At 42.0% G+C, this 22,293-nt stretch overlaps 1 protein-coding gene across 3 annotated transcripts in view; it reads right to left on the bottom strand.

Annotated features, from left to right (window-relative positions):
- CABIN1 (calcineurin binding protein 1) overlaps nt 1–22,293 on the bottom strand; it is a 145,671-nt gene that overhangs the window by 122,422 nt on the left and 956 nt on the right. For all 3 annotated transcript variants that reach the window (XM_081036848.1, XM_081036847.1, XM_081036849.1), the window contains exons 2-5: nt 9,224–9,301; nt 8,596–8,688; nt 3,680–3,793; nt 439–573 (exon numbers count right to left, since the gene is read on the bottom strand). In XM_081036848.1, coding sequence (XP_080892974.1) covers nt 439–573; nt 3,680–3,793; nt 8,596–8,688; nt 9,224–9,226 — 345 coding nt within the window. In that variant the 5' untranslated portion in view covers nt 9,227–9,301. The remainder of the gene's footprint in view (nt 1–438; nt 574–3,679; nt 3,794–8,595; nt 8,689–9,223; nt 9,302–22,293) is intronic.

Genomic DNA, 22,293 nt, shown 5'->3' on the forward strand with positions numbered 1-22,293 from the left:
CATGGCGTCTGGCACGTCAGAGGCGCCTACAGAGATGGGACAGTAATACAGAAACAATGGCAACAATATGAACAGGTACAGGGTGCCTGGTGTCAGCTCTGTTCTTAGCACTTGTATATGTACAAAGTCCTTTAATTTTCACCATTGTATTACTGCCATTGTACTGGTCCATTGTATTGGTGCAGACCCGGAGGCCCAGAGAGTTGAAGCTACTCACCTAGAGTCACACACACCCTCGTGGCAGAGGAAGAACGCACACGCTGGCCCTGCTCCTCCGGCCTCTCTGAACTCACTGTTATCACCCAGGGCCTTGGGGACTACAGCTTAGTGATGTAGCACTACAAATTCTTCTTTTCAGCCAATAAGACCACAGCCTCACCCGCCTCCACCAAGAACTTTCAAAAACACCAAGGGAAGTGAGCACTGCCAAAACCACACCTCCAAGTAGAACTCCATGGCGGTCTCCAGGTCCTCTCGCTGGGCTGCCAGCTGCGCCAGGTTCTTATACGTGGAATATTTCAGCATCAGCCCAGGGTGTTTCAGCCCTTCTTTCTCATCACCAGACGAAACTGCCTGCCAACAAAGCAAACAGAGAAGGAGAGGTGACACTAGGCCCTGAAGCCTCAGCAGGCAGTCAGCAGGACACCTGGCTTCCAGGCTGGCCTGCCACAGGCCTTTGGTCCAGTCTGGTGCCACCCTCCACTGGAAAATGAAAGGACTGCACCAGATGTTCTTAGAGGACGCCTCCAGCTCCGAGCACACAGGGAAGAAAGGCCAGACCACCACGAGGCAGTCTGCGGTAGTCTAGACACCAAAAGATGGAGAAGGAACCCTCCGCACCACCAGCGCCATGCCTGACGGTGCAAGCCTGGATGGTGACATTTCTGGGCCCCCATAGCAGGTTTGAAGATGGGGGACAGAGTGTGGGGAGCCTACCTGGGCACAGCAGGCTGGGCCTGGCGCTTCACCCCAGGCAAGCGCCCAGGCAGCCAATTTACACATCCCTACACGTCTTGCAGCAGGAAGAGCACTGGAATAGGAGTTAGGAGGCTGAGCTCCGACTCTGCAATTCGTCACATGGCCATAGACAAGTTACTTTAACTAAAAAGTTAGTGTCCCAAAGAGCTTTGTAACATAAGGACAATAATCCCTACCCTAAATATCAAGTGAAAGTGAGCCAAAAGAGCATAAAAATTGTAAACGTGCTTTATGTAAAAAGTTGTTTTACTACAGCTTTTATGACAACTCTTAGAACACCGCAGAATTACTAAGAAACCACTGACTAGAAAAGCTATTACTCTAACCACAGGACAAAGAGTAATTGATTTTCTCACAGAGAAACTGGCTGACACAAAGAAATAGTTTCCAGGGGCAGGTCCACATCCCAGCCTTGTCTTGGGACAGGTCATGTGCACACGTCACGCTTTATGTTTGGAACAGCCAAGACCCAAGGAAACTTCAGGAAGCACCCCTTGACTAACGCAAGAAGCCTACCCTAGAGCTCTTAAGGAAGCCCATCAAAAACACTGAAGAGCTCAAATCAAGCCTCATTCACTATTTTCTACTGTCATTGGCTTATACTGAAGAACGATCCCCAAGAATGGACTGGGATCCGGGCACTTTTGCCCCTCCAGGTACAGAACTGTCCAAAAAATGGTGTAAACACAATTACAAAGGCTGTGAGTCTACTTCAGAGACTAACTAGTCAGTCACACATCCACACGTAACAGCAGAAGCTCTCGTAACTAACTTGCATCTAACTGACCAGATAGATTCAGCACTACGCTTCATCCTCCGTGAAAGACACGATGATGCCCAGGGGTATGAAAGGCTGGCCCCCAGCAGGCCCCCGCCAGCTTGCCCACCAGCTAAGCTGTGCACTTCTGAGAAGCCAGCTGCATTCTAGGCCTGTTTACGCCAAGTGGCTGAAGACTAATTACGCAATTCACACCACTGCCAAATGAGTGTGAAAAGGAACTTTTCTGTGCTTTTCAATTGTTTACAATGAGCATGTTTTACTTTTATAAGTGAAGGGAGAGGGTGCTAAAACAATCTTTTAAGGCTGAAAGTGACAGAGAGAGATGGACACACCTATGACTCCAAGGCTAATAGATGGCCAGTGCCCTTCAGTCAAAGGCCCGGTACCTGGCTCATCAGGTGCTGGGCCCACCTGGAATGAGCTCTGTTCTCAAGCTGCTGGCTCAGCGCTGTGCTCACCTCGCTCACGTCTCCAAGGCCTGCTCCACTGTGGCCTGAGAGGGAAGACCCACTCCTGAAACATTCTCAGCATCTGGCCCGTAACTGGCGCTCAGTAAAAGTAGAATAAAGTCATTTTCCTTTTCTGGGCCCTCACTCACTTCCTACTAATAAGAGAGAACTGGGTCACAATTCCCACAGCCCTAATTCCAAGACACTAAACCAGCCCCAAAGAATCTTAACAAGCTATACAACTCCCATGTTTCCCCGAAAACAAGACCGAGCTGGACCGTCAGCTCTAATGTGTCTTTTGGAGCAAAAATTAATATAAGACCCGATCTTATTTTAATATAAGAATGGATCTTATACAATGTAATGTAATGTAATGTAATATAATATAATATAATACGGGGTCTTACATTAATTTTTGCTCCAAAAGATACATTACAGCTGATAGTCCGGCTAGGTCTTATTTTCGGGGAAACAGTAGGAATATGAAGAGATACCTTGAGGGAGAAAAGGGATAAACACTTTCTGCTGACAACTGGAACTCACTTTGCATCTCCCTCATCAGTGGGGGAAACCATCCAACGGCGGGGCTTGAGACACAAGTGTCTGCCTTCCTGGGATTGAGCAGAGGAGATTCTGCTCAACTGCAGGACTATGTGGTTCCTAAAATTCCTGTGGATGGAGTCGGTCTGCTTCCTCACTCCACATCGTCTGTTTGGTGTTTGAGTACTTGAAAACAACAAACTTTCCTCCTAATGAAATACACACCATTTTCCTATATCAATTTCAGGTTGAGACCCACCCCCAAACCTCCCAGTGACATCTCCACGATGCAGCTAACTCAGGCTTGACTCACCACTAGCACGGTCCCTACACCCGATCCAGGTCCTGCCCTGCCAGCCTCTTTGTGCCATGCCCTGTGTCTTCAATGTGGCTCTGCTCCATCAGCCTGCCTCTGTGGTGGCCTCCCAACCCTTCTCTCTAAATACATTTTCAAAAGCCCATCTTGCCTACACAGGCTCCCTGAGCTCACAGGCTGTCAGCCAAACGCATTTTCCAAAATGTGCTGCCAACAGGATCATTAGGTATCAGAAAACCATGGACTCCAACCCTGGCTCTAATATTTTACTAGTTGCCAGGCTCTGAGCCATCAGCATCTCATTAAGCCTCCATTTCCACAACTATAAAATGGGAACAAACACCCGCCACATACTTGGCAGAGTGGTTATGAAGATTAAGTAACAGCGACAGCTGATAATTCCAGAGCTTTTACTGAGACAAGAGCCATTCTGTGTGTTTCACTGCATCAGTCAACCCTCCCAGCAATCCAGCTAAGCACACACTCTCCAGAAGGAGAAGCTGAGGGGCTGAGGGGAAATATTGTGTCCACGGTTATCCAGCCAAGTGGGAGGGCAGAGGACAGACCCAGGCTGCCTGGCTCCAGGGTCTGCCTCCGGGCATGCTGGTGCCTCACCTCTCGTAGCAGGCGTGCCTGCAGCAACTCATGGTAGGCTTTGGCAGATTCCTCAAACCGATCATGTTTCTGCAGATCCAGGGCCTTGTGATATAAGGCAAAAGCCTCTGCTTCCTGAAAACCAAAACAGTTTTCACTCAGTACAAAGATTTCTCTTTTTCTAAAAAGATTTTTATTAAAATATAGCTAACATACAATATTATGTTTGTTTCAGTTGTACACAAGAGTTATTCAACATTTATATACCTAAAGAAGTGATCACCATAAGTCCAGCAACAATCTGACACTGTACCACACTACCAGAACATTACTGACTATATTCCCCATGCTGTACTTTACATCCTTGTTGGTTTTATACCTAGAAATTTGAACCTCTTATTCCCCTTCATCTTTATCCCCTTTTTAATTTTCCAGTGACAGTTGACATTCAATATTATTTTATATTTATTTCAGGTGTACAACATAGTGGTTAGACACTTAATAATTTAAGAAGTGATCCCCTGACTAGTCTAGTACTCACTGGCACTATACATAGTTATTACCATATCATTGACTGTATTCCCTGTGCTTTGCTTTACATCCCCATGACTATTTCGTAACTACCAATTTATATTTCTTAATCCCTTTACCTTTTTCACCCTGCTCCACCTACAACCCGTCCCATCTATCACCCCAATAAATCTAGTACCCATCTGATACCAAAAATAGATATTATAATATTGACTGTGCTATACCCTAGACCCCCATTTCCACTTTGGAACAACCAATTTGTACTTCTTAATCCCTTCCCCTTTCTCATCTACCCCAAAACCCCTCCCATCTGGCAATTATCAAAATGTTCTCTGTATCTATGAATTTGTTTTGTTCTTTAGATTCCACATATAAGTGAAATCACATTGCAACGTTCTCTATCAGACACTGCACTCAGCACAATACCCTCCAGGTCTATCCATGCCACCGCAGACGGCAAGAACCATTCCCTTCCATAGCCAAGCACTATTCCATTATATATACATATATGTACCACCTCCTCTTTTTCCCTTCATCCATTGACAAACACCCAGGCTGCCTCCACATCTTGGCCGTTGTAAACAGTGCTGCAATGAACATATGGAGGCACACGTCCCCTCAAAGCAGCATTTTGGGTTTCTTTAGATAAATACCCAGAAATGGGATTACTGGGTCCTTCTTTGTCTCCTGTTATAGCCTTTATTTTAAAGTCTACTTTGTCTGGTATGTTTTAAAGTCTATTTTGTCTGGTATAAATATTGCTATCTGTTTTGTATTTCCATTCCTTTACTTTCAGTTTGATCTGAAATGAGTCTCTTATAGGCAGCATCTGTAAGGGTCTTGTTTTCTTATCCATTCAACCACCTTATGTTTTGATTGGAGCATTTAACTCATTTACATTGAAAGTAATTGTTGATAAGTATGTAGTTATTGCCATTTTATTATTTATATTTTTTATCTTTTTTTTTTTTTTTAACTTAAATAAGCCCCTCTAAGATTCCCCGTATTACTGGTTTGGTGATGGTGAACTACTACTTTAGCTTTTTCTTATCTGGGAAGCTATTTATCCTGTCCTTCGATTCTAAGTGATAGCTTTGCTGGGTAAAGTAATCTTGGTTGTAGGTCCTTGCTTTTCATCACTTTAAATATTTCATGCCAATCCCTTCTGGCCTGCAAAATTTTTATTGAGAAATCAGCTGAGTCTTATGGGAACTCCCTTGTAGGTAACTAACTGCTTTTCTCCTGCTACTTGTAAGATTCTTTGCCTTTATCCTTTGACATTTTAATTATGATGTGTCTTGGTGTGAACCCCTTTGAGTTCATTTTGTTTGGGACTCTGTGATTCCTGGGCTTGTATATTTATTTCCTTTGCCAGGTTAAGGAAGTTTTCCATCATTATTTCCTCAACTAGGTTTTTAATTCCTTGCTCTCTCTCTTCTTCTGGTACCTCTATGATGTGAATGTTGGTACACTTGATGTTGTCCAGGAGACCCCTTAAATTATCCTTGTTTTTTTTTGGATTCTTTTTCTTCTTGCTATTCTGATTGGATGTTTTCTGCTACCTTACCTTCTAAATCACTGACTGAATCATCTGCTTTATCTAATCTACTGTTGATTCCCTGTAAAGTACTATATTTTGCCATGTATAATGTGCATATTTTTGCCCAAATTTGTGAGGGAAAAATAAGGATGTGCATTATACATGGGTAGTACTAATTCCATATCGATATAAACGTTTTAAATTCTTTTATTTATGCTTATGAATTAAAAGTGTAACTCTAGAAATCAATAATGATATCCATATGCAAAATAATATCCTGGATTACAATAATCGTTTAGTTGAATTTCTGACAAACTTGCAACAACAAAGAGTTCTTGGCCTTCTATGATGTGTAAATATCGTAAATTTATTACCGGTACATAAAATTTCTTGTACCATAGTATGTTAAAAAATAAATGCTACAATTCCTTTATAATACAAAAAACAAATACCTAAATGTAAACAAATAAAAGTTTGAATTAAAAAATTAAAAGATTTTTTTTTCCCTGAAAGTTTGAGCCAAAAAACATGAGTGCACAGTATACACAGGAATGCATTACACATGGCAAAATATGGTATTCTTTTTTTTTTAAAAAGATTTTATTGGGGAAAGGGGAACAGGACTTTATTGGGGAACAGTGTGTACTTCCAGGACTTTTTCCCAAGTCAAGTTGTTGTCCTTTCAATCTTAGTTGTGGAGGGTGCAGCTTAGCTCCAGGTCCAGTTGTCATTGCTAGTTGCAGGGGGCGCTGCCCACCATCCCTAGTGGGACTCGAGGAATCAAACTGGCAACCTTGTGGTTGACAGCCAGCGCTCCAACCAACTGAGCCATTCGGGAGCTCAGCGGCAGCTCAGCTCAAGGTGCCGTGTTCAATCTTAGTTGCAGGGGGCAGAGCCCACCATCCCTTACCAGACTAGAGGAATTGAACTGGCAACCTTGTGGTTAAGAGCCCACTGGCCCATGTGGGAATCAAACCGGCAGCCTTTGGAGTTAGGAGCATGGAGCTCTAACCACCTGAGCCACCGGGCCTGCCCAATCTTCATTTCAGTTTTGTATTCTTTATTTCCGACTTTTTTTTTTTTATGTTTTCTCTTTGTTGAAATTCTCCCTGAGATCACCGAGTATCCTTATAACCAGTCTTTTGAACTCTGCCTGTCTCCCTTTCGTTTAGTTCTTTTTCTGGAGCTTTATTCTGCTCTTTTATTTGGGACATGTTTGTCTCCCAATTTTGGCTGCCTCCCAATGTTTGTTTCTATGTATTAGGTATGGCTGCTGTGTCTCCTGGTCTTATGTAGTAGTGTAATGTGGGGCTCCATGGCAGTCTTCTTGGTCCCCTGAGCAGGGTGCTCCACATATGTCCCTTGTGTGAGCTGTATGTGCCCTTTTGTTGTAGTTGAGCTTTGGCTGCTGTTGGTGCTTCAATGAGAGGGATTGACGTTCAGGCTGACTGGCTGTGAGGACTGGCCACTGAGTACAGTGGAGGAGCTATGGTGCAGAGGCTGACCCTATGGAGCAGGATTCACTTTAGCAGGGCTCTGGTGCCTGCCTAGTCTGCCCTTTGGGTGTGTCGTCCCCAGGGGTGACTGGGTGATGCTCCCCCTGGGTCCGACACTAGCCACTGGAAGGGCTAGTCCCAGGGCCTCCTGGGAGGAGTCCCACCGCAGGCCAAGTTAGTCAAGTTAGTGGCAGCCTGTATCTTGCCTGGGGCCACCTGGCATGAGCCACAAAGCAATCTTCAGATGTCTGCCACCTGCTCTAGACTTGGAGGTGCCTCAAGAGGCCAAGCTGCAACTGAGGCCACGCTTAGGTCTGGTCAGCCAGAGGTACGGGATATGCCCAAGCCAGATGCTGCTGGTTTCGGTTTTGTGAACTTATGGGACATTTTAGCAAAGTCTACAGTATGAGCCAAGACAAGCCATTTATGTGGACAAGCCACTGGTTGGGTGTGCCAGAAAGTTGGGTGTGGCGGGGTCTCAAGGAACCAGGACAAAAAAACGGTGTTAGCCAGGTTGATGGAGACTCGGATATGGCGGCCGCCTGAGTCTGCACACCCCGAGCGGGGAGGGCCCAACAAAGAAACAACGGCTTCTAGATCCTCCGAATGGGAAAACGCTGCCCCTCCAGCCCTTGCCCTGTAGCCAGACAATTCAGATCTTCCCCACATGTCCTTAGCCCCTTTGCGCTCTGAGCTCCATCAGCACATACGTCTGTGTGTGGGCTTTTAAGAGGAGCGCCTGGGAGTGCAGCCACCCACTGTCTCACTCAGCCACAATCTCCTCTGGTTTTCACAGCCAGAAGTTATGGGTACTTCTCTCCCAGCACTGAGACCCTGGGCTGGGGAGCCTGGTGTGGGACTGGGACCCCTTGCTCTTCCAAGAGGGAACCTCTGTGGCCGAGTTATCCCTCCCGATTTTTAATGGTCACACATAGGTGTGGGACCAGCCCATTCTGCATCTCTGCCCCTACTACCAGTCTTGAGGTGGTTTCTTCTGTATGTCCTTAGACGTAGGGCTTTGGTTCAGCTAGACTTCAGGCGATTCTCCATGATAGGTGTTCTGTAGTTTAGTTGTAATTTTGATGTGGTTGTGAGAGGAGGTAAGCACAGCATTTCTTACTCTGCCATATTAACTGGATCTCCAAGGTTGTCTTTTTTAAGCCAAAAATGTGTGTAAGGGGGGCTGTGCTTGAGGCCATGTTAACTGTCATCTGTACCCTCTGTAGGGGAGACAATCCTAACACTCAGACCTCCCAGAATCTCACTCCTAAAATCCCATTCAGGAGACATCTGAATGTATTTAAAATGAGGTGTGCCTACAGAAATGGAAAGCAAGGTCTACCTGCAGAGGAAGACCATAGATTACATACCTGGGCCTCCTTTGTCTGGGTTTTGTGACTTTTAAAGCTTCCTTCATGTTCATCCTCAACTGTGGAGCTGGCATTTAAGGCTGCAATTCGAATCTAGAAAAAGAGGTTTGAGGGAAGAGAAGAGCTGCTTTTAGATGAGATATCACGTATCTCTTCAACAACCCATAATGAATATAGCTCTGCTCCATAAACTACCTTGAATAGTTTATGGCCTTCTCAGAATGTGGGAAATGAACAACAAATTTCGGGGGGGGAGGGGGAGGACCAGAACATGTCTGAGGGTGACCATACCAATCTGTTCATGGAGCATGTCCTGGGTACTGTCCACTGTAAAAGGAACAGAGCCTGGGGACACCGAGCAATAACTTGACACAGAAGACCCAGGCATTGGAATAACAGGTTCCAACAAAACCTTATGCCTTTGTAACAACCATGATGAGGCCCTGCAAGGCCCTTCCACAGAAGATCAAGCACCCACACCCTCGAATGTTCCAACAGCCCTCCCAGGAGGGAGGCTTCTCCACAGTGAGAGCCTTCAGGGTCCACCCAGGAAAACGCCTCTCACCCCCAGGAGTGAAGTAAAGAAGAACACTGACACCAGCAAAACAGGCAAACCATCAGTCCTTACCATACTCAGAGAGCTTCAGCACTGCCGCTTAGCACCGCTTCCCATCACTGGCAGAGACTGCGCCAATCCACAAGTCTCCTGGAGAGGACACAGGACAAACCGAGAGAGGACCCATGAAGAACCAAGAATGTCCCAATGCCAGGAGCCCACTGAGCACCAGTCTCCCAAATGACGGGCCTCCCCGGCTCTCGGCACACAGGCTGGTGAGTGACTGCCTCAGATAGCTGTGTGGTCTGTTACACAGGGAGCCCCTCAGTCCTTCAGCTTGACTATGTGCCCTTGCCAGGCAAGGCACCAGGTGCCAGGACATGGAAGAGTGACACCAACTCCTGCCCCTACGGCTCACTGCTCAGCAGAGGCAATGGCTCTATAAACAATTCTTTTTTTCTAAACTTGAATGCAATAAAGAGAAACAAGGCAACATCTAAGGGTAGAGAAAACATTTTTTTTGAAGGGATCAAATAAGGTGAGGGCATAGAGTAAGCTCTTGCGTTACCCTCAAGGAAGGGACAGCGCTGCAATGGAGGGCGGTGAAGCAGAGGCAGGCATAGGGAGGTGGGAGACAAGTGAGAGCCCACATGGGGCCTGACGGCAGGGAGGGGCGTGGAGGATGGGAGGGTGACGTGCCAGGGAATCGGAACTTTGTTTGGTTGACAAGAGAGCCAGACAGTTTTCAGGTGAACACAATGTTAGAAACATAAAGGAAAAAAATTAGAGGTAGGCAGACCAGTTTGAAATATGCAAAAAAAAAAAAAAAAAAGAGGATTGGTGAGGATGTGGAGAAATCAGAACCTCATACACTACTGAAGGGACTGTAAAATGGTGCAGCCGCTGTGAAAACTGGCCTGGTGGTTCCTCAAAATGTCAAATAAAGAAATTCCATTGCTAAGTATCTACCCAAGAGAAACAAAAACATGTCCACACCAAAACTTGTTCACCAGTGTTCACAACAGCATTATTCACAGCAGCTTAAAGGTGGAAACAACCCAAATGCCCATCAACTGATGAATGGATAAAATAAAATGGAGTATGTCCAGACAGTGGATTATTATTCAGTTGTAAAATATACTGAAGTACTGACACACACTACTACATAGATGAACCTTGAAACCCTTATGCTAAATGCAAGAAGCCAGTAAGAAAGGCCACGTATTGTCTGATTCCACTGGTATGAAATGTCAGCATAGGCAGATGTATAGAAACGGAAAGCAGCTAGTGGGCAGGGAGAGAGGGACAAATAGGGAGTGACTACTAATGAGTATAGTTTCTTTCTGGGGTGATGAAAATGTTTAAAATTGACTGTGCAGATGGTTACACAACTCAGTGAATACAGTAAAAACCACTGAATTGTACATCTTACCTAGGTGAACTGTATGGCATGTAAATTATGTCTCAATAAAGCTATTATTAAACAAAGAGATGCTGGGAGTCTGGCTAGGCAGTAGCAGTGGGGATGGAGGGGACACATTCCAGGAGGAAGACTCATGGTACTGGGAGCCGGGGAGGCTGGAGGGAGCAGCAGTGGTTCTGACCTAAGGAGCTGGGATGGGAGGGGGTACCACCGAACAAGCTAGGGAGGGGGGAGGAGGAGCCAGAAAAAGCCCCATCTGAGAGGCCGGCAGAGGGCCATGGAAGGGCCCATCAGGCAGTGGGAAGGAGCTTAGCAGACAGACCGAACGTGCTCCACTTTTATACAGTAAAACGGCCACTACTATTGCCAACAGTGCTTACAGCAGTGACTCGAGCACAGGCTTCCAAAGGGGCTTTGAGTCCTCCAAGGGTTCTTACAAGGAAGGAAGTGCAGTCGTTTGCACAGATCAGGAAGCCTCAAACCTCTCCTTAGGCTGATAGCTACTTTATCTCCTGGGTTCCACATTTAGAAAAAAAGAATTCTGCTGATGACGTTTGGAAACTGCTGCTTCACCATAAACTATGCCATGATGGACCAGTAACCACAACACAGTATGAAAATATATAAGAGAAAAGTAGAAAGTATAGCATTAAAAGCCTGCATCTAGCTATTATTAAGAGACAGAGAGAGAGAGAGTGAGAGAGAGAGAGAGAGAGAAACAAGTGTTGGCAAGGATGGAGAGAAATTGGAACCTTTGTGCATTGCTGGTAGGAATGTAAAAAATGGTGCAGCCATTGTGGAAAACAGTATGATGGTTCCTCAAAAATTCAACCTCAAGTTGCCATATAACCCAGCAATTCCCCTTCTGCATATACGCCCCCAAAGAATTGAAAGCAGGATCTCAAAGAAGTATTTGTACATCCATGCTCTTGACAGCATTATTCACAACAGCCAAAAGGTGGAAGCAACCCAAGTGTCTAAGGACGGATGAATGGGTAAGCAAATTGTTGTCTATCCACACAATGAAATGTTATTCCGCTTTAAACAGGAAGGATGTTCTGACACACGCTACAACACAGATGAAACTTACATTATGTTAACTGAAATACGCCAGTCACAAAAGGACAAATATTGTATGGTTCCCCTTAGATGAGGTACCTAGAGTAGGAAAATTCATAAAGACAGGAAGTGGGATGGTAGTTGCCAGGGGCTGCGGGAGGGGGAATGGGGAGCTACTGTTTAATGGGGACAGAGTTCCCATTTTGCAAGATGAAAAGGGTTCTGGGGAATGGTTGGTGGCTATGTTTGCTCAACCATGTGAATGTGCTTAATGCCACTGAACTATACACACTTAAAAATAGTTAAAATGGTAATTTTTATGTTACGTATATTTTACCACAATTAAAAAAAACACACCTGCATCTAACAAATCAACAGAATAAAAGTTTTCAAAATGGATAAAAGTTGAACGTGTTTTCAAGGTACAAAAAGTTACCCCAATGAAGTCTCTGCTAGATGCTGACTGTCCTCCAGAAGGCCACTGGCCCACAGGCGACAGCAGTCACCACTTCCTGGCGACTCCAAGCAGAGCCCTCAGCCCCAGGGCACAGGAAACACCATGGAGCCCACCAGAAAGCTCAGAAGTAGGAGCACTTCTCAGCTACTGGGCTCTGCCCACTGAACCCCAGAGGACCTCCAACCCCAGAGGACCTCCAATCACACAGCCTCTAGCTGAATTTCCCCTTCACTTACAGGGAAGCACTCAATAAAGATCTTTTCGCTGATTTTTTTTCACCATTCTTACTCCTAAAATCTGCTGCCCTTCCTACCTCAGGGAATGGAAAAAGGAAAAGTGGAAAGGGCACTGGATTTGGAATGGGGAGATTTCAGAGTGTGGTCAGGCTCTGCCTCGTGATGCCTGGGTCCCTGATCCCTGACCAGCCTGTTTCCTTGTGTATAAAATACGATCAACACCCTGACTCGACTGGGAGCTCCTCTGGCCAGAGAGCAGCTGACTGACCAGGATGGCGCATGGCAAGCCCACACAGTGTGGACACTCAGGAGGTCCGTGACACGCTGCAGCTGCATGAAACCAGTCACGCTGTCTTTACCCTCGGAAACCCTCCAGAGGCAGGCAGTTCTTTCTTGAAGAGGTGGAAAGCACAGGAGAAAAACCCAAGAGTGGCGCTCACACGCAGCCACAGGCCTTGCAATTTACTGCCCATGGGCCAACTGCTAGTTCCAGGACACAGAAAGCCTTGCCATCTGAATCCTCACTGGGGGAAACACAAGAGGAGGGCCCAGGGGCAGCCGAGACGAGGTCTCTGTGTGACAGCCGTGAGGCCTGCGTGCGTGGGGTGAAGAGCATCAACACAGCCTTCACACACAGGCTCATCCTATTCCCGCAGGAAGAGAGCTTGCCCGTTTCCTGATTCAGCAGCACCTTGCAGTAAGGCACCCAACAACCACTGGGAGGAACTGTGCCTTCCCCTGGAGCTTCTGTGTCCCCCAGGACCAGGGTGGGTACAGGTCCAATCTCAGAGCTGACAGGAGACATCCCCTCAGGACAAACTGAAAAAATGAATGACTACGTAAATCAGGGGAAAAACCAGTGAGCTCCAAGTCAGAAGGGTTTCTTGCCCCACAGGCTGCCTAAGTCCCTGCCCATCCACCTCTATAAAGAAGGCACCCGGACTCCTCAAAGCAACAGCTCCTGAGTGTTCTGATCAGCTGGGCCAGAAGACCTTCAAGGAGCCCCCAGTACAGAAGAGAAAATAGAACTTTCAAGCTTCCTAATTATTTTCAAAAGTATTCCATGCTAAAACTCGAGCCAATCTCCTCATTAAAAAGGGCACCTATGAGGGGTGGCCGCTTAGCTCAGTTGGTTGGAGCGTGGTGCTGGCAGCACCAAGGATGCCAATTTGATCCCCACATGGGCCACTGTGAGCTGCGCCCTCCTAAAATAGGGGGGGCACCTATGTTAACTTCAAAGTAATCTCAAAATAGCGGCACCTTCTACCTTTCCACTTCTACATTGTACCCCAGATGTTTACAAGGCAGGTTTGTCCTATCTCACTTAGACTTAAAACAGCCTCTAGAAAGAGTACTGGGCTTACAGTCTATTTTTGTCCCTTTCTAGAAAGCACTGCGGTTTTGGGCAGGTCAGCTAGTTTCTTTAAACCTCAGTTGCCTAATCTGGAAAATGAGGCTAATGCCTAGCTTGCAAGGCCCACATTCCTGGAGCAGCTGGTTGATGCCAGTATGGGCAGTGGGCAGTTATCCTCCAAAAGTCTGCAGCTGTGCACTTGGATTGGTCTGGAGGGCGTCTAGATGCCTGCCTTAGTTTTGGCCCTCTCAGCCCGCTGCAGTTTTCAAAGGTAGCATCCACTGAAAAAGTAAAAGGCAAAGAGGATCATCCCCCCACCACCCGTCACCTTTTTGGAGACAGACATTTAAAGAAATCTTTGTCAGGTCACTGGATGACCACAGAGATAATGGAACAGAGTGGGCAGTACCCAAACACAACAAAGAATGCATTTTGCAAAATAGTTTGGAAAGATCACAAATGGAAAACTGCAGGCCTCACAAAGAAAAAATCAGCAATCCCTGAGGAGAATCTGACTGACAGAGGTATTACATTATTATATGCAGAATGTACAGTTCTCAATTAAAAAAACTACAAAGCACACAAAGAAACAGCAAAGTAAGGCTCATGCACAGGATAAAAAGAATTTGACAGAAACCATCCCGGAGAAGCCCTGACATTGGAATTACTGCTCAAAAAAATGTTAATTGAAAAACTGTTCTTCACATGTTTAATCACCTAAAGGAAAACATGGATAAAGTACTAAAGGAAATCATGAAAACAACATAAGAACAAAATGAGAATATCAAAAAAGAGACAGAAATTATAAAAGGAATCAAAGGGAAATTCTGGAGCTGAAAGTACAATAAGTGAAATGAAAAATTCATGGGGGGAGGGAGGTGGTAGAAGAGAGTAAACGGGGTCAAATGCATGGTGACGGAAGGAGAACTGACTCTGGGTGGTGAACACACAATGTGATATATAGACAATGTATTACAGAATTGCACACTTGAAACCTATGTAATTTTACTAGCCATTGTCACCCCAATAAATTTTAGTTTAAAAAAATGATTATCAATCTAGGATATTTTAATGTCTCAATATTTACATGTGCACAGAAGTCCTTTACTTCTGAAAGTTAATGTCTCTATTTATTTGAGCATTGTGTGAAAAGTGAGGGAGGGTAATATTTTTATTAGGAAAATAGAAGATTACTAGAAGTGAAATATGTTGATATTAATTGGCTATAGTTATAAAAACTGAGTCTTTGGGAATAAAAAAACAAAATAATAAATAATCAGAAAAATTCATTAGAAAGGCTCAACAACAGTTTTGAGCAGGCGGAAGAAAGGATCAGCAAACTTGAAGATAAGGTAATTGAAATTATACAGTCTAAGGAGCAGAAAGAAAAAAGAATGAAGAAAAATGAACAGAGCTGGAGAGACATGGGAGACAATATCTAAAGGACCAACATACGCATCATAGAAGTCTCTTCTGATGAAGAGAAAAAGAGGCAGAAAATTTATTTGAAAAATAATAGCAAAAATTTTCCCAAATCCAATAGAAAGATGAATATACACATCCAAGAAGCTCAACAAACTCCAAGTAGATCCACACTAAGACATATTATTTTTAAACTACTGAAACCCAAAGATAGAGAATCTTGAAAGCAGCAAGAAAAAAGCAATTCTTAGAAAACATAGGGGAAAGTCTTTAGGACCTTGGATTTGGTAGAGGTTTCTTAAGAATGACATAAAAAGCACAGGCAACAAAAGAAAAATATAAATTAGACTTCATGAAAATTAAAAATTTTTATGCAAAGGACACTATCAAGAGAAGGCAATCCACAGAATAAAAGAAAATATTTGTAAATCATATATCTGATAAGAGATTAATATCCAAAATATATAAAGAACTCCTACAACTCAACAATGAAAACTCAATTAAAAAATGGACAAAGGACTTCCAAAGACATTTCTCCAAAGATAATACAAATGCTAATAAGTACAAGAAAGATGCTCAACATTATTAGTCAGTAGGGACATGCAAATCAAAACCATGAGATAACACTTCATACCTACTAGGATGGCTATTATCAAAAACAAAAAAACGGAAAATAGTAAGTGTTGGCAAGGAAGTAGAGAAACTAGAACTCTGGTACTTGCTGACGGGAATGTAAAATGGCACAGCCACTGTGGAAAACAGTTTGGTGGTTCTCAAAAAGTTAAACATAGAATTGCCATGTGATCCAGCAATTCCACTCCTAGGTAACATACCTGGAAAAAATGAAAATAGGGACTCAGATATTTGTACACCCATGCTCACAGCAGCACTATTCACAATAGTCAAAGATGGAAGCAACCCAAGTGTCCATAGATGGGTAAGTGGATAAATAAAATGTGGTATATTCATACAATGGAATATTATTCAGCCTTAAAAAGGAAGGACATTCTAACACATGCTACAACATGGATGAACCTGCAGGATATTATACTAAGTGAAATAAACCAGTCACAAAAGGACAAATACTGTATGATTCCATTTATGTTAGGTACTTACAACAGGCAAATTCACAGAGACAGAAAGTATAATGATGGTTGCTAGGAGCTGGGAGAAGAGAGGACTCTGGAGTTATTGCCTACAGGGTACAGTTTCTGTTTGAGATAATGAAAATTTTCTGGAAATAGATACTGTTGATGGCTATGCAACATTCTGAATTTATTTAATGCTACTGAATTGTACATTTTCAATGGTTGAAATGGGGATGGCCTGTTAACTCAGTTTGTTAAGAGTGTGGTGCTGATAACACCAAGGTTGCCAGTTCGATCCCCATATGGACAACTGTAGGCTGGGCCCTCCTTAAAAAAAAAGTCTGATCCTCAATGGTTGAAATGGTAAATTTTATGTTACATAATTTTTTAAAATACTAATTAAAGAATGAGCAAAAGACTTTGAAAGATACATCACCAAAGAAGATAGATTGCAAATAAGTATGTTAAAAGATGTTCCACATCATTAGTCACGAGAGAAATGTGAATTAAAATCACGGTAAGCTACTACTACACACCTATTAGAATGACCAAATTTTTTGAAAACCTGACAATGCCAAGTCCCAGTGAGGATACAGAGCAACTAGAACTTTCATACACCGTTGACAGAAATGGAAAATGGTATACAGCCATGCTGGAAAACAATTTCTTATAAAGTTAAACATACACTTACCACATGACACAGCAATCTCACTCCTGTTTACCTTGAGAAATGTTGACACAAAACCTGTCCATAAATATTTCTAGCAGCTACATTCAAATCACGAAAAACTGGAAACAACCCAAAAATATCCTTCAATATGTGAATGGATAAACTGCTGCAATATAGCATACAACGGAATATTGCTCAGTAAGAATATTAGTTATACAATGGAACATTACTACAAATTAAAAGACACAAATGATACTTGGATGAATCTCAAATGCATTATGCTGAGGGAAAGAAGTATCCACAGGTTGCATACTGTGTGATTCCATTTACATGACATTCCTGAAAAGACAAAACTATAGTAACGAAGACCATGTCAGTGCTGGCCAGTGATAAGAGAAGGGTGTCTATAAAGGGGTACACTTTGAGGGTGATGGAACTGTTTTGTATCCTCATGTAGTGAAGGTTACACACATCTATAAATGTGCTAAAACTCAGAGAGCTGTACACCCCCAAAAGAGGTCAAATAAAAATTTAACTTATCAAATTAAATGTGATAAATATAAAAATATTTTAACAAAAATAAATATTTTTTTTAAAGTGCAGGGGAGCAATCTGGATATCAGACAAAGCACAATTCAAGTCCAAATATATTAACTGTGACAAAAGGTACAATTCACATTGATGATGTAACACTTAAAAACATACACCAAATAACACAGCAACCAACTTTAAAAAGCAAAAACTACAGGAGATACATAGAAATTAATAATAAGAGACTTTCATTCAGCACTCTCAGTACAAGGCAGATCAAGTGGAGAAAAAAATTAGAAAATAGAAGATCTAAACAATAAAGTGAATAGAGGAAATCTTATAGGTGCTTATCAAACTCTACAGCCTGATAATGGAGACTACATATTCCTTTCCAGTGCTCACAGCACATTCACCAAAATAGCAACAACAAAAATGATCATATATTAGGGCACAAAGAAAATACCTTCCATAAAGTAAAAATACTAAAAACAACTCTCAGGTCACAATACATTAAAACTAAAATTTACTAACACCATCATAACCAACAACAGAAGGTCCTTCTAGCCAAAATATTAAGAACTTCCTATTAAACAACTTCTGGGTGAAAGAAAATGCGACTAAAATTGGAGAAATTTAAAGAAATGCTAACAATGAAAACACACATATTGCATGTGTGAAATACAATGAAATCATCTAAGGGAGAAAAATCATATGATTACCTCCACAGAAGAGAAAGCCTTTGACAAAATTCAACATTCATTCATGAGAAGAAAAAACCACACACACACACTCAAAAATATAGGAATTGAGAGATAGTTTCTTAACATAATTAGATAGATTAGACAGATAGATAGATAGCTAGATAGATAGATAGCTAGATAGATAGATAGATGATAGATCTTAGTTCTAAAATCAAAATCTTATATAATGGAGAAACACTAGAGGCATTTCCATTAACAACAGGTACAAAGCAAGGATACCCATTACGTCTGCTACTATATACCACTGTATTAGGAGTATTCAAAATGCAATTTAAAAAGGAAAACCAATTAGAAGTATAGAATGGGTAAAGAAGTAAAACTATTATTAATTGCAGATAATATAAAATCCCAAAATCAAAGATAAAACTTAATAGTAAAAACTTAATAGTAAAAGAACTCAATGAAGTAGCATGATATAAAATTAACATACAAAAATCAACAGCCTTCACATACTCAAACAGAAGACAGTATGGTAAAGAAAAAATCCGATTCGCTATAGCAACAAGATGATTAAATACTTAAGGATAAAGTTAATAAAGTTAACAAGAAATGTGCAGCCTATGGGTAGAAAATTTAAAAACACTACCAAAAGACACAAAAGTAAACTTGAACAAATGGAAACACATCCTCTGTTCTTGGACAGAACTCAATATTATAAAGATGTCAGTTCTCCCTAAGTTAATTTATAAATTCAATGCAATTCCAGTAAAAATACCAACAAGATACCAGATAAGCTGACACTAAAGTTTATATGGAAAAACAAAAATGTAAGAATAGCTAGGAAAACAGTGGAAAAGTTCCAAAGAGGGATGAGTCCTACCAGACATTAAGACATATTATATAAAGCCTTAATAATTAAAACAGTGGTACTGGTATATACATAAAGAAAGCATGTCTAGAATTAGACCCGAGTACATATGGAAATTTAAAATATGGCAAAGGTGGCATCTCAAATCACTGAGGTCAAGATGAACTTTGTAACAAGTGTTGCTGGGACAAATTGGTAGCCATTTGGAAAAGATAAAATTAGATTGATACCTCAGACCATATACATAAATAAACTCCAAATGGAGTAAGGATCGAAATGAAAAAGATGAAACCATACAAGTACTAGCCGAAAACATAGCTGAATTCCTCTTTATTATATAGCGAAAGGCTTTCTCACTATGATTTAAAACCCAGAGGCAGTAAAAGAAAGGATTGACAAACTTAACTACATTAAAAATGTTTTAAATTTTGCATGACAGGAAAAAAAATCACATACAAAAACAAAAATAAACCAGTGGAACTGGTTTCAAACTAAAAAGCTTCTGTATAGCAAAAGAAATGAACAACAAAATGAAAAAACAATCTATAGAACGGGGGAAAAATATCCTCAAACCATTTATCTGATAAGGTTTACTATCCAAAATCAATAAGCAAGTCATACAAACTCAATAACAAAAAAATCCAATTAAAAATGGACAAAGAACGTGAATACACATTTTACCAAGGAAAATATGTGAATGACAAAATATGTGAATGACATTCAAAAGGTAACTCAACATCACTAATCTTTAGAGAAATGCAAATCAAAACCACAACGTGGTATCACCTCACGCCTATTAGAATAGCTAGCGTCAAAAAGACGAGAGATAACAAGTGCTGGCAAGAATGTGGAGAAAAGGGAACGTTTGTGCACAAGGGAACGCTTGGTGGGATTGTAAATTGGTACAGCTACAATGGAACACAGTATGGAGGTTCCTCAGAAAATTAAAAACAGAACTATCACATAAGCCAACAATTCCTCTACTTGGAATATATCCTAAGGAAACAAAACATTATATCGGAAAGATATTTGTGCCCCCATGTTCATAGCAGCATTACCTATAATAGCCAAGACCAAAGTGTCCATCAAAAGACGAATGGACAAAGTACAGATATACAATGGAATATTATTCAGCCATAAAAAAGAAATCCTGGCATTTGCAACAACATGGATGAACCCTGAAGACATTATCCTAAGTGAAATACGTCAGACAGAGAAACACAAATACTCTATGATCTCACTTATACGTGAAACCAACAAAAACAAAAATGATAAAAAGAAAAACTCATAGAAAAAGAGATCAGACTTGTGGTTACCAGAGATGGGAATGGGAGAGAAGAAATTGGATGAAGATGGTCAAAAGATACACACTTCTAGTTATAAGATAAATACGTACTAGGGATGTAATTAATGTACAACATGGTAACTATAGCTAACACTGTTGTATGGTATATTTGAAAGTCGCTAAGAGTAGATCCTAAGAGTTCTCATCACAAGGAAAATAGTTTTTTGAATCTATACATGATGCATGTTAACTAAGCTTATTGTGATAATCATTTCACAATATATGTAAGTCAAATAATTATGCTAAACACCTTAAACTTATACAGTGCTTGCTATATGTCAATTATATCTTTTCTTAAAAATCCAAAAGGAGTCAAAAAGACAACTGATATACTGGGAGAAAATATTGGCAACATACACCACAAAGAACTAATTATTCCTAATATATAAAGAGCTCTTAAAAACTGAGGGACACACTGGGGCCGGACCGGTGGCTCAGGCTGTTGGAGCTCCCTGCTCCTAACTCTGAAGGCTGCCGGTTCGATTCCCACGTGGCCCAGTGGGTTCTCAACCACAAGGTTGCCAGTTCAATTCCTCGAGTCCTGCAAGGGATGGTGGGCCGTGCCCCCTACATCTAAGATTGAACACGGCACCTTGAGCTGAGCTGCCGCTGAGCTCCGGGATGGCTCAGTTGGTTGGGAGTGCGTCCTCTCAACCACAAGGTTGCCGTTCGACTCCCGCAAGGGATGTGGGCTGTGCCCCCTGCAACTAGAAAACAGCAACTGGACCTGGAGCTGAGCTGCGCCCTCCACAACTAAGACTGAAAGGACAACAACTTGACTTGGAAAAAAGTCCTGGAAGTACACACTGTTCCCCAATAAAGTCCTGTTCCCCTTCCCCAATTAAAAAAAAAAAACTGGGGATAAAAAATATAGAGAAAGCTAAAAAAACAAAACAAAACAAAAAAAAAACTGAGGGACACAGCATTATTCACAATAGCCAAAATATGGAAGCAATCCAAGTGTCCTTTGACAGATGAATGGACAAACAAAATGTGGTGTGTATATACAATGGAATATTATTCGGCCTTAAAAAAGATATTCTGGCACATGCTGCAACACAGATGAACCTTGAAGACATTATGCTAAGTGAAACAAGTCAGACACAAAAGAACAAATACTATATGATTCCATTTATATGAGACACCTAGTATAGGCAAATTCACAGAGACAGAAAGTAGAATGGTGGTTGCCAAGGGCTGGGAGAGGGAAGAACGAAGTTATTGTTTAATGGGTACAGAGTTTTAGTTTGGGAAAATGAAAAGAAGTTCTGGAGATGGATGGTGGTGGTGGTTGCCAACAATGTAGATGTACTTAGAGCCATGGAAAGGGACATGAATGTGAAAACAGCTTAAATGGTACATTTCATGTAAAGTGTATTTTACCAGAATTTAAAAAAAAAAAAAATCCCTGAGGGCAGAAAAAGAAAAACCTGATAGAAAAATGGGGAAAACATGCGAACAGACAATTTACCAAAAAATACACCCACTGGCTCTCAAACATATGAAAGTATGTTCAAACTCACTTACAATGAGAGAAACGCAAAACAGCACTGAAACACCATTTCTCACCTATCACTGGCAAAAATTAAAGTACCACAGCACACTCTGTTGGTGAGGTTGTGGGGAAACAGGAACTACTGTCATACACCGTGGGTGGGAATGCAGCTTGGTACAACCCCTTCTACAGGGGAACTCCACAACAGGCAAAACTACATATGCAATTGCCTCTCAGCCCAGCGTTTCCACATCTCAAAAATCTACCCTGAAGATTTACCTCCAACAACAGGAAAATCGGTTATGCACGGGCTTATTCATTGCAACATTGTTTGTAATTGCAAGATATTGGAAAAAACCTAAATGGCTATAGATACTAGAGTGGATGAATACATTATGGTACATGCACACAACGAAGCCATACGCTACTGTAAAAATGAATGAAGGTATGCTCATAGCAGCATTCTTCATAAAAACCATAAAGTGGAAACAAA

The sequence above is a fragment of the Rhinolophus hipposideros genome, assembly GCF_964194185.1.
Source record: "Rhinolophus hipposideros genome assembly, chromosome: 24".
NCBI lineage: Eukaryota > Metazoa > Chordata > Mammalia > Chiroptera > Rhinolophidae > Rhinolophus > Rhinolophus hipposideros.